This window comes from Rosa rugosa, chromosome 5 (genome assembly GCF_958449725.1).
Source record: "Rosa rugosa chromosome 5, drRosRugo1.1, whole genome shotgun sequence".
Taxonomy (NCBI): Eukaryota; Viridiplantae; Streptophyta; class Magnoliopsida; order Rosales; family Rosaceae; genus Rosa; species Rosa rugosa.
The window spans coordinates 40,386,120-40,398,657 of record NC_084824.1 but is presented as its reverse complement, the minus strand read 5'-3'; the positions used below and the strand labels follow the sequence as shown (position 1 = coordinate 40,398,657).

Below are 12,538 nucleotides of genomic sequence, written 5' to 3'. Positions count from 1 at the left end.
ACAAAAGGGTGCGGCTATTGTCACCCTACCATTTTCTTTGTTCACCCTACTTACTCATTATACCCTACATTTTAATTTCAAATATTAAATTTACTTATTTAACCTATTTCTCTTTCCAAAAATATCCTTATATGACATATCCATAGAAAATAAATATTTTTAACGAAAATCTCTCATTTAATGTATACTCATAAAAGAATTAAAATTTATTAAAGTTTCCTAAGAAAATCATAATCTGATTTACTCCTATTTTTTTTTTCTTTCAATTTCAATGTTCTTTTTTTTTTTTATCAGGAATTTCAATGTTCTCTATTTCAATCTATGTAAAAAGATTAATAAATTTACAACTATGATCACTTCATTGATTGATTTTTTTTTCTTGGTGTTTTAAATTTTTACTTTCGGTGTTCACAAAGATTATTGCAAAGATTTTGATGAAGTCAAAGGTAATAGTTTTGTGAATTAACAAATTAACAATAAGGAGGCAACAAAAAGACAAAAAAATTGTAATAAATTCAAATTTGGGTTGAGAAGATAAAGATGAATGTTATCTAATGAGAAATTAAAGTAGTATTTGTATTTAATTAATTACTTATATATTTATTTTTTCTTACATATTTGAATTTTAGAAAATTAGTGTACTTATTAGTCATTTTGCACTTGGGTAATATAGGCTTTCAATAATTCAAATATTTGTAGAGTGAACTAAGAAAATGGTAGGGTGGCAACATCCGCGTTCCCCTGGTCAGCTACTGACCAGGGATGATTTGGTCACTCACCGTCCGATTGAAATCGGACGGTTGACATGTAAGTGATGAGATTTGGGATGAGATTTGTCAATCGTCCGATTTCAATCAGACGGCACTACCCCAATAATAGCTTCAGACAACAGTTTTGGACTGTCGTCTCATGACCTTGTCTGCTGTTGTGAAAGCCTGTGCCGTCTGATAGGAGAATCAGACAACAGCAGGAAACTGTCGTCTAATTTGCTTTTGTACGAGAGCAGGCATGTACAAATCTATTGTCTGAACACCAGAAAGAACAACAGACCTAGATGCCAAGTCTGTTGTCCAAAGCAAAGTAAGTCGACAGTAGCCCAACGGAAAGCAACTTGTGAAGATAAGTCAGACAACAGAAAATTGAGAAAACCATTGTCTATTTATATTTAATACAACAGAAGATGTTATTTTGTTGTTGTGTATTTTCTAATTAGGCAATTAAATATGTTTGAAAGATATTGTCATTAGGTGGTTCATACAACAGTTTTTGCATTCCACTTCTTAATGTTCAATTGTTAGACAATAGGTTTTAGTTGGAATTGAATTGTCTGAGAGAGAATCATAACACATCCAAATTAAAACACATCCATTGATTCCAAAAAAAAATTATTCCATCAATAGTATGTTCATCCCAACATTAACTCATACTAATTAACCATGCCTATATATACACACACATAAACATAAAGGCCAAAAACATAAAAGACCATCTAAGCATAGCAGCATTAGCATCTTTAGAACCCTCCTGTTGTAGCTTGGTCTCCTCATGCTCTATGTAGAAGAACATCCACTAGTTTTGAGCAGCACCGCCGGTACTTCCTAGTAGTAGCAATCATGCAGTACCACTGCATTCCAATGTGAAGCCCAGATAGCCAAGCTAGTAAGACTTGCAAATTCATGCATATTAGTTTCAACCTCTCTGGCAAACCGCCCTTGTCTTGTCTCTTGGTGATCTCTTCTGGAGTTTCTCCTTTATGAAGAACTTTAATTGCAACAGTTTGGTTTTTGTATCTGAATGGAGTCCAGAATGCCAATGCCAAAACCAAAAGGAGTGAGATAATTCCGACATAACAGGACTCAATAATGAACTATAATTACATGGAATCTAATTACTTAAGAAACTCAAGTCTCTTTGCCATGCTCAAACCAAATTCATCAGCAACCACTAAACGACAATTTAGTGTAACCCGATCTTTTTCCATCATCACCAATCAAATTTGAACCTAATCATAGAAGAACATTAACATGTGTAGAACACCCTATAGCTTAGAATGCAAAACAATAATGGAGAAGATACTAGAGGAATGGAAAATTTCCAAAATAAGAACTTAATAGTTACCCAAATCTATAGAAAAACGAGAAATTTGCAAATCTAAACAAACAAGGATGGCATTACCCAGAAATCAAGAAAACCAAGCTTTTCACTTTTCACTGAAACACACCAATAATTTAAATGCAAAAACCAGAAACTTTAAGTATACCTACAGAACTTACTTGCCCTCATACACTTTGGCATCATGAGCTCCCTCTCCAATTCTTGGCCCAACAAAGAGATGCTTAGGATCAATCAGCCATTTGGAATCCAATCTGAACTCATCACCAGAGTAAAACCTACTCCCAAAGTAAAATCCAATCTGGATCAATTTGTAGAGTAAATCCAATCTACAAAATCGAATGAATTCAGCTTTCATCTTTCTAAAAAATGGAATGAATTCAACTTCTATATCATAGCAAAATAAGACACATATCAGAACCCGTAAAAGGGAAAAGCTTTAAAAAGCTCATTCACCAAGTCAGTGAATTTGGATAAGCTGACAAAGAATGACATCTCAAGAACAAAAGGCCCAGAAGGTGATTATATATATATATATATATATATGGTGACAGAAACCCAAAAACAAAAGCTCAATGCCCAAAGAGATTTTCTTGAAAGCCTTTTTATGGGGAAAAGAGAAAGATCCCTCACAATCAGATAACCAAGCCATGATTAATGTGGTTCCAATAATCACACAACTAGAAACTATCATTTGGTATCTAGGTAATTCCCTGCTGTTCCATTTTCTTTCAAGGAAGTCATATATAGTTTAACAACAAATTCGACCAAAACTATAGATAAATCTAAATCAAACATCGATAGTTCATCACAGATAGGACAAATTGCGATACTTTACAATTAGCCACAGCTCAAACACAAATGAGGAAAACTACCCAATAACCCTCAATGAGTTGATTGACAAACAAACAAACCCTTATCACCCAACCCACGAATAATGAAGCAAAACCAAAGATCTAACATAATGTTGTCAAGTAAACCCAGGCCCTTACCACTTTGTCATCTCCCAATTCTAAATTCTATACCTCCAAATTGCTGAAAACCTCACAGTTAAGCTCCACTACACCATTAATTCTAAACACAGGCCCTTACCTTGTTCATCTCCATCAACCATCAAGATAGCTGCTTCAAGCCTTCAACACTATGCGGTCTCCAAGGAAAACCTAAAAATTACTCCAATATCCCAAACATCAAACACTACACCAAAATTGAAGGGCCAATTAACGAAAGGGATAATGAAATCAACCTTACCAAAACTAAAAGAATGAACTGGCGACGAGGCGGTAGGGATAATGCAATCAATCTTCGACATCAATTGCCGGCGACGGGGCTACGGGTTTGGACGAGCGAATAGTCTGTGCTTGTTGGTGGCAGCGGTAGGCTAAAGAAAGGGATCAAAATCGGGGAACATGGGCCGTGGTGTCGCGGCTTTCTCCGCGTGCGTGCGGTGAAGAGCCGTTGTTCGGTGACGGTGGGCTGGGGTTTGTTCTTCATCTTCAACCCCCGCGGTATGGTTTGGTGGTGGTGGTGACAAACGCCAACTACCGGAGGCTAGCGTTGGAGTTGCAGCGATGGAAGCGGGAAGTGGAGTGAGGCTCGGGCTGAGGAAGAGTGAGAGAGGGAGAAAAAAATTAGGAAGGCTGCTAAGGCTTTTCCCATTAAATAGGGCAACTCATTAATTCAACTAGGGCAGCAGAAGCCGAAATGGAGGGAGTCGAAAAATTGAATTTTGGCTGAGTGCTGAAAGTCAATTAGGGCAGCAACATTTATCAAGTCATAAAACTTAGACAACAGAAACACACAGCCATTGTCTGAAGGAGAGTTGCACAACAGACATAGAAAAACTGTTGTCTGAATATATAGTTAGACAACATCAAATACTAACATTATATGAATAATAATTGCACAACAGATGCAAAAAAACTATTGTTTGAATATATAGTTAGACAACATCAAATACTAATATTATCTGAATAATAATCGCACAATAGACATAAAAAAACTATTGTCTGAATTAAATTACTCAGACAACATCAAAATGTCACTATTGTCTAAATAAAAATTGCACAATAGAGAAGTAATTAATAACTGTTGTGTGATTATAAACAATCATACAACATCTTTTCTCAACCATTGTGTTAATCAATCTTTTACAACATCAATGTAATAACTGTTGTCTGAATTGATTGATTCAGACAACTTCAAAAAAATAATCATGGTCTGATTTACAATTGCACAACAGCAATGTAACAACTGTTGTCTGATTCAAAAATTGGGACAACAGAATAATTCTTGCTGTTGTCCCAAAGTATCAGACGACAGTTAAAAATTTTGCAGTACGTTGTCTGAAGCATGTTGTCTGATGCTATTATTGGCGTAGTGCGGTGAGTGACCAAATCATCCCTGGTCAGTAGCTGACCAGGGGAACGGGACTGAGGGTGCCAATAGCTGCACCCATAACAAAAAAGATTGAAACCCTAAAAAAATTAGAAAATAAAATATTATGTCGCCACGAGACGCGTCCCACCTCCATGAATCCTACACTAGCTTGTCCGCAAGTCCTTCAAACACAGCTGCCACTGCCAAAAATTGATTGACACCACTTCTACGAACCAAAAAAAAAAAAAAAAAAGACAATTTGTCCAATTCCGATGATACAAAGAGATACCAGTAAACTGCAGGCATGGAAGTCCGGGAGGAGGCTGGTGCATATATTGCAATTTATTTCGATGTGATTAATTATCCCCAAATTTAATTTAATTTTCTAATCCTTAGTTTGTTAATCTTGCACTTTGAAATTAGAAACCCAATTGTTCGTGGATCTCTCTAGTCGTTTTACGGTTTCTAATTTCAAACTGCAAGATTTTTTTTTTTCATGGAATAATGGAGAGAAGACGACTAGAATCATATAAAAAAAAGTCATTAGTGGTCCAAATTAAATAAAATCCCTCCATCGTTGTCAACCTCCTGTGGATTAGAAGTTTAGAATGGATCTTCCTCTTGCTCTTCGTGGATGACATTCACGAGGCCAGGATACAAATTATATAGAGGCATAGATTGACATTCATACTTGAAATGAATCAACAACAGCGTAGTTTATAACAAAATGAAATAATAAATATATTGTATTTCTTCTTTCTATTACAAGTGGGATTCTCACAGTACAATAATGTATAACAACTGAAACTAAATGTTTACACCTTTGAATCGAATTGAAATGTGTACAAAGAATAAATGATTTATAAATGCAAATGTAATATGTTTATATAGCCCACACACATATGGTAACAATTTATTTATTTTTTGGCTACCAAGAATCAAAGTATGTTTGATCAACTTACATATATCTACACACACACGACAGAAGTAACAAGAACAGGCTACAGAGACCTGAAAACATGGCGTAATTGCCATGCCTGGTTTTCGTTTTCATTTTCATTTGCCCCGTACCTGTTGACCAGATGGTGGAGAACAGACACTACCGTTTCCTGAGCTACCTTGTACCTTCGAACCCTTGTCAAACATGTCCTGAGCGGAAGGCATGCTTAACTGTAAACTTAGTTTTGTGATTTAAGCTGTGTCTTAACTCAAAAGGATGTTGGTTTTGGAGATAAATAACTCTCTCTCCAATATGTGATCGATATTTATAGCTAATCGAGGGTTGCTAGTAACTGGCCGGCATGGGGGATTAGTTCAAGAACTTGAGGGGAAACTTTACTATAATGAGTAACCCTAATGAACAGAAAGTTCAATTTGCTTTTACGATAGCGAGTTTTATTAATGAACGTACCCAAACAGTCATAACAACCAGTTTTCAAGAGATATGGGTAGTTATCTGGTTTTCAACAGTTGAATGCAAATTATACAGAATTACATAATTTATTGAAAAACTGCTTCTCTTAATGGTGCCCGCTTTCCTTCTTACTTCTCATAATCTTCCTTGGGAAGATCAGTTATTTGAATTTCCTTTCAAAACTAGTTGAATTGGTTGATAAAGATGACCGGAAAATACGGATTAGCCCACAGCTGCACTGCACACTAATCCATCCTTGATCAAATCCACAAGTACAAGGTAGGGAATTGATTGGGACATACTAAACTAATGAGATCTCAAATGACATACAGAAGAAATGTTGAAGAGCGACCGACCAAAGAGAGTGCAGCAAGTTCTATCTACTCGACTACCCTTCACAGACCCAGAAACATATTCATAAAAGACTCGGGAAAATCTATAGTAGTTCTTGCAGGAATTGCTATGCGATTCGGAGGAACTTGGATAACTTTGCTCAGATAAATTCTAAACTGCGTTTAAGCCGCAAGGTTTGACGGTCTGAATCTCATTAATTTTCATTGCCTCCTACTGGTGCGCAGAGCTTGCTTGGTATCGTATATATGGCCTGCAGATTTCGTGTCCCAATTGTTCATTGTTTTCTTATTTATTTTATTTCACTCGGGCAACTCTTGAGACCAAGATCGAACACCTGCGTCGTTTCCTTGAATATTTCTGATAGCCTTCTGTTAAAGCTGTTTTGGGGAAATATTTGAGGAAATTTTGCACCAATTTTTCAGACGGTGGTTGAGTCACTTGAGTGCTGTTCACGCAAGCAAGACCGTCATAAACTGCCCCATAAGATGGAGCGCTATATTTTTTGTACACGTATTTCTATTTTAAAAAGTCTTCGATTCTCAAGGCCTAGTGGCTACTATAGTGGGCTTGGCCTCATGTTTAAGTGAGCTTTTAGCCTACATTCTATGAAGCATTTTTTAGGGTTTTTTACCATTTACCCTAATTCTAAGGATTTTTTTCTCCCTTACACTACTTACTTATTTTTCTTTCTCATTTACCCATAATAACTCTAACAAGTTGTTCTCTAAGAGAGCCCTTCTAATGAGGACCACTAAAATGAGGACTAGTTAGGAGACCCACTTTTCGATTACATTCCGGCGAATTAATCGTTAGATGTTTATGTATATATGTGTAGATCACTTCTGAAAACTTTCCACCAAATTACTAATCGTTAAGGTACTGAACTAGATCAAATCAATGGACGAACTAAATCTATCAAACATGAACCGTTCATTGTCATAATTGATAAATCATGATTATGAATATCTTAACTATTTTCAATTTGGTTGAAAATTTTCAAAAAAGATTTCCACATAAATATCTAAACATCTAACGGTTGATTTGCCGAAATATGATCGAAAAGTGGGTTTAACACAAAGTCCTCAACTAGTCCTCATTTTAGTGGTCCTCATTAGAAGGGCTTCTTGTTCCTTAATACCAAATTAATTTTAATTTTTTTTAAGACTATTTTGCCCTCAATCTTTTGTCATATAGAGACAGAAAATGGAAGAGAGAGAAGTCATAGGAGACTTCGTCAGAATCCGATCACCGGAGACTTTTATTACCCTCTAATAAACGTTTATTGCCCCCCAATAAAAGAAAACTTTTATTGGGTAGCAATAAACGTTTATTGGGGGTAATAAAGGTTTATAAGGAAGTATGGGGACTAATTTTCCTAAAATTAGATAAATAAAAATTTGTTTGAGGTCGAAAATAAGGAGATTACTGCAATTCAAATTGTTATGTTGGGAGTCAATAAATGTTAATTGGGGGCCAATAAAAATTTATTGACCCCAATAAATTTTTTATTGACCCCAATAAATTTTTTATTGAGAGTCAATAATCAGTTAAAAATATCACCAACCAAATTTGACATATTCCATCTTAAATGTACAAAAAGCCTTACTGTTTGCAAAATTCTTCACAAACCCATATATAACCGGAAAAGAAATGATTGAATTCTTGCATGACAGATTATACCAAATAGAACAACCACGTGGTTACCGTTCTGGGTTTTTCAAGTCACTTTTCACATGAAAATGAAACTCATGTGTCAAATTAAGATCTCCCATGCATGCTTTGATTTGGTAGCTCTAATAAAGGATACAAAACAATACAAGATGAGTACGTTTTAACAACAAATTTAAGCAAGCAAACACAAGAACATGCACACATCAGCATCTGTTCATTTAGTAACAAATGACCATCTTCCATGGACAAAGCCTAAGACTTTCTACCGATTTAAGCGAAGGTCTAAATGAACAGATTAAGCATCAACATCTTTTCATTCATTAAGCAAGTCAAATTTCAAACTTGAGATTACTGACGAAAGTGCCTGCTTATCTCTATTTACACAGCTTATATATTAACAGCGGAAATTAATTACATGTACAGCATGCAGCAAATAACCTCCAACAAAAGAACTATGCTTTGAAGGGCAATTAATGTACTGCTAAATGCCCACAAACAGCCAAAGCAACTCCTTCAAAAGCAAGGAGAATGATGTCGCTTGGGATGTTCCGGAGAGGATGTAGGTAAGCTCCAGCAGCTGAAGCAACAAGTGCCAAAAAGATCTGATCGAAGTGAAAGCAGCCCATCGTTGAAGGAGGTGTAGCCGTTGGAGGCAATGGTAGAGGCGGAGGTGTTCGCCAGTCTTTGGTGGTAGAGGCGGTGGTTCATAGAATCGTAGTGATCACTGGACATGCTCCTCCGACCCAATTTACCGGGCAAGCTCCTTCACGGTTCCAACGATTCTAGAAGGCTCGACGCCAAGACCGGAATCAGCTTCACGAGACCGGAATTGGGTCTCAACAATTTTAGAAGCTCCTCCACGGCTTCACGGGACAGGAATCAGATTTTGGGGAGAGAGAGAGACCGGATCGAAGGCATGAGAGACAGAGTGGCATAATGCAGTTCTTTAATTAGGCTGAGGGAAAATTGTCATTTTATGTTTAAATTGGGTAAATGGGAATAAGAATAGGGGGTGAAATTTGCACACCCCTAATTGCAAATGGCACACCCTTTCAATTTTTTAATATTATTTCATCTCACAATTTTTGTCACTTCCTAAAATACCCTAAAATCAGATTTTTTTTTCTTCCTCTATGGGTCCTCTCTCTCTCTCTCTTCCAAAACCACGACCATCTTCTCTCTTTCTTCTCCATGTACAGCCTCCTCACACTTCCTCACCACCTCCCCCAGCCGTCGTAGACCTATCAAGGCCGCAGCCTGGTTGCTCCGGTAAGCCGCATTGGCCGACGACAAAGCAATTGCCCGATCATAAATGCGAGACTGCCATAAATGCCATAGCTAGCCGACAAGCAGCAACATAACCGCCATAAACAGACCCCACAACAAGTACATTATAATTAACTTTCCTGTCCAGAACTACCATCATCATCTATGTCAAACTTTCAGATTATCACCACTTGTTACCAGTATTCATTAACAGTATGCGAGACTTGCACAAATACGAATCTTAAGTAAAATTTGCCTAATTACATAATTATAATTAGGGAAATAAATTAATTGAATATACTTGGGGGAAACTATCAAACCTAGAGCTCCGAATCTCCAAAGAGGTCGCGATTGGAATGGGTTTCCAAATAAGGGACTCTCTCCCACTGTCGTCGATCTTGGACTACAGCTGTTGACTCACTGCAGCCACCATCTTCTTGGCCGGACAACGTCCAGCGACGCCTGGAAGCATCACCGCACACACCTCCGGGAGCCTATAAGCGACCCTACCCCAACTCCAACCTCGACTGCACGGCCTAGTTAAAACCCACACCCAACGCTAAACCTGAACGGCGATAGAAGAAACCCTAAATCTAGATGACCCAGTGGCCTCCAACTTTGACGCTTAATTAGGTAGGTCAGATCAAGACGAAGAGGGAGAAGAAACAACACTGTGAAGAAGGGAGAAGGGAGATAGTGTAATACCCCGGAAATTTGTTATTAATTTCTTGAAATTTTATGGAATTAATAAAGTGTTTATTAGTACGATTTCGTGGTTTAAGGGTGGAGCGAAAATGTTTTGGACGACTAATTACTCGAAAACGTATTATTTCGAGCGGTAAAAAGGTTGACTTTTTATTCATTGAGTTTCTCCGAAAACTTCCTTCACGGAAATCGTAGAGCGCGTCGATACGAGTCCGTTTCCGTGAATATGTGGTACACGAAAATCGAAGATCATATGAAGAAGTTATGGTCAGCGGAAGTCATTTCCAATTTAGGAAATTTTGGTATAAACAGAAAATAAATTCACTTTCCAATTTTGGAAAGTTTTCGAAAAATTCCGGAACTTTTGGTCTCTCAGCCAAACCCTCAACCCGTCGGCGAAGAGCCCGACCCAACCTAGAATTATCTTCCGATTCCGGCGTCCTCCAGCTGTGCCACCACCTCCAACTGGCTCAAAATTTCCTCCTCTCCTTCCCCCAGCCACTGGCTTGCTCCGAGTTGCATCGGAGACGAGAGATCGAACGACGAAAATGGAGGCGGCGACGGACCTGGAGCGATCTCCCTCTTCAGGCCACGGCGACGGCTGAAACAGGTCATGGTTTGAAGCTCTCTTCATCCTCGTTCGATCCATGCAGGCCTTATCGATCGATTCGAAGTGTGGAGTGAGAAATCACAGTTTGAAGTTCAACGGTGGAGATTTTTCGGGCTTGATTTAACTCGATCTAGGCTAAATCGGCGTTTGTGCTAGTTATGAAAGTTGTTCCTCGTGTTGTGATCTTCAAGTTGGGTGGAGTTGACCTTCGTGATTTTGAAGTCGGGCAGGCGGCACATGGGCTTCAAGTGCAGCCGCCGGTGGATGAGCATTCGGCCATTCTAGGGGCAGTTCTTTGCTCCGTCATCCTCCATTCGTCGATATGAACATGTGGGTATGTTTACTTTTGTGTTTGCTCGACTTTTTAGTTGAGTTGGATTATTTACGGTTTTGGTATGTTTGGTTTTCGATCCATGAGGATCCGACTGTTAGATCGTCCTATTGTTTGGGCGGTTTGATCCTAGAAGTGTTTCAGAGGCCTTTGGTGTTCTCCGATGAGGTTTCTTCTCGATTGACGTATCTTTCGGTTTATAGTTCTCGTGCAATCCCTCAATTCCTATTTAGTTCTTTTGGTCATGATTTTTCTGGATGTACTACTTACCGGTTTTTGCTTAGTTTTGGTTGGTTTTCTATTTGTCTATTATATGTATGGGAGTGGTTAAGGTCTAGTCCCCCACCTCTCACTCTGTATCTTTTGATTCATTCTTAATAAATATACTAATGAGGGACGGGCGGTGGGCTCCCGGTTGTAATAGTCCCCTTCGTGGTTGTGTGGGTACCTTGGTGCCCCTTTCAGACCGTTACAGAGGAGCTAATATCGCATAATCCTCATTAGTTTTGAAAAAAAAAAATTACATATTTGATTACATCCATAGATCTATTTTTTCCCTATGAGTTCAAGTCTCAATGAGAAGTCTAGTTCTTACTGTTCATATGTTACGATATGAATACACTCCGCTAATTCATTATGTATGGATGATCAGATTTACATTGATATAGAGTCAATTTCAATAGACCTATTGGAGGGTCCCATTGATGTGCATCATGTAGGAATTGAACTATGTGCTTTAACTTTTTCCCTAAACTTTGCCAATTATGAGCTATGTACTTTAACCAATCAGCTATGGATGCTCAGTGGGATCTTTGTACATGGCGAATAATTGAATTCTAATTGAAATGAAATCTTTAGGAGAAATCAATTGAATTTAGGATGACTAAATGAAAAGACATTAATTCAAATCCTGGTTTTTTGAATTAAGAGAGATATTGAGATGTGGTGGTCCCACCAATGAGAAGTCGACATGTGGTAAACTGGTAAAATATTGCAAGACTCTGTTAGTCGTTTCTGATCAATGATATAGAATGAAGACTTGCAATATTGAAAGTAGAGCTCATCGGAGATGGTAGTCAAGAATTGGACTCAAAGGCTCAAAGCCACCACTTCAATTCACGGTATTCAATTATGGGAAATTTGTCTTTTTTATAGTGAGTGTGCCCCAATTGACTTAGAAAGCTACTTTATGGTATGGTCAAAGTTCCAGTTAAGCATCCGGTGGAGGGGAGCATCAAGAAGTAGCACTCAAGTTAGTACAGAAGCAGCACTTAGCAAGGCAGAAGTGAGGGAGGACGCACTTTGATTCAGTACAAACTCCACACCATGATCCGGCAAGAGTGCTGCTCTGTTAGAGGTTAGCTTTGTTCCTTTATTGTTTTCGGTCAACCTACTTTTGATTGACCTTGGGCGACACATTCTTTTGTCTCCGGTAGAGTTACACTTCCAGTCAATGTGTCATCGTCAGTTTTCCGCGATTTCTTTAAGACAAAATCCAAATCGCCCAGTCACTCGTATCCCTTGCTCCTTATCTTCATTGCTCATAGTTCTTTTTCTACGGTTAGGGTTTTCCCTCTTCTTCAGGATGACAGAGGAACATGGCGTATAGAAAAAGAGAGAGCCCATTTCGATAGGGTATGTAGGATATCTCTTATCTCATTGCTTGGTGTCTTATAGGTTAGAGTTTAATTTTGAA

General features: G+C 38.1%; 1 protein-coding gene across 4 annotated transcripts; it reads right to left on the bottom strand.

Annotated features, from left to right (window-relative positions):
• Positions 1-1,375: 1,375 nt before the first annotated feature.
• Positions 1,376-3,729, bottom strand: LOC133712710 (uncharacterized). 4 transcript variants are annotated; one of them, XR_009847551.1, is made up of 4 exons: positions 3,364-3,729; positions 3,205-3,262; positions 2,274-2,441; positions 1,376-1,790 (listed from the first exon to the last, which is right to left on the bottom strand). XR_009847551.1 is itself a non-coding variant. In XM_062138813.1 (4 exons), exons 2-4 carry the CDS (start codon positions 3,217-3,219, stop codon positions 1,544-1,546), a joined length of 402 nt encoding a protein of 133 aa, XP_061994797.1. In that variant the 5' UTR covers positions 3,220-3,274; positions 3,362-3,729; the 3' UTR covers positions 1,376-1,543. The 4 variants fall into 4 exon arrangements, 1 of the variants encoding a protein (XP_061994797.1); XR_009847552.1 differs by having other exon boundaries at positions 3,205-3,253; XM_062138813.1 differs by having other exon boundaries at positions 2,274-2,413; positions 3,205-3,274; positions 3,362-3,729.
• Positions 3,730-12,538: the final 8,809 nt, after the last annotated feature.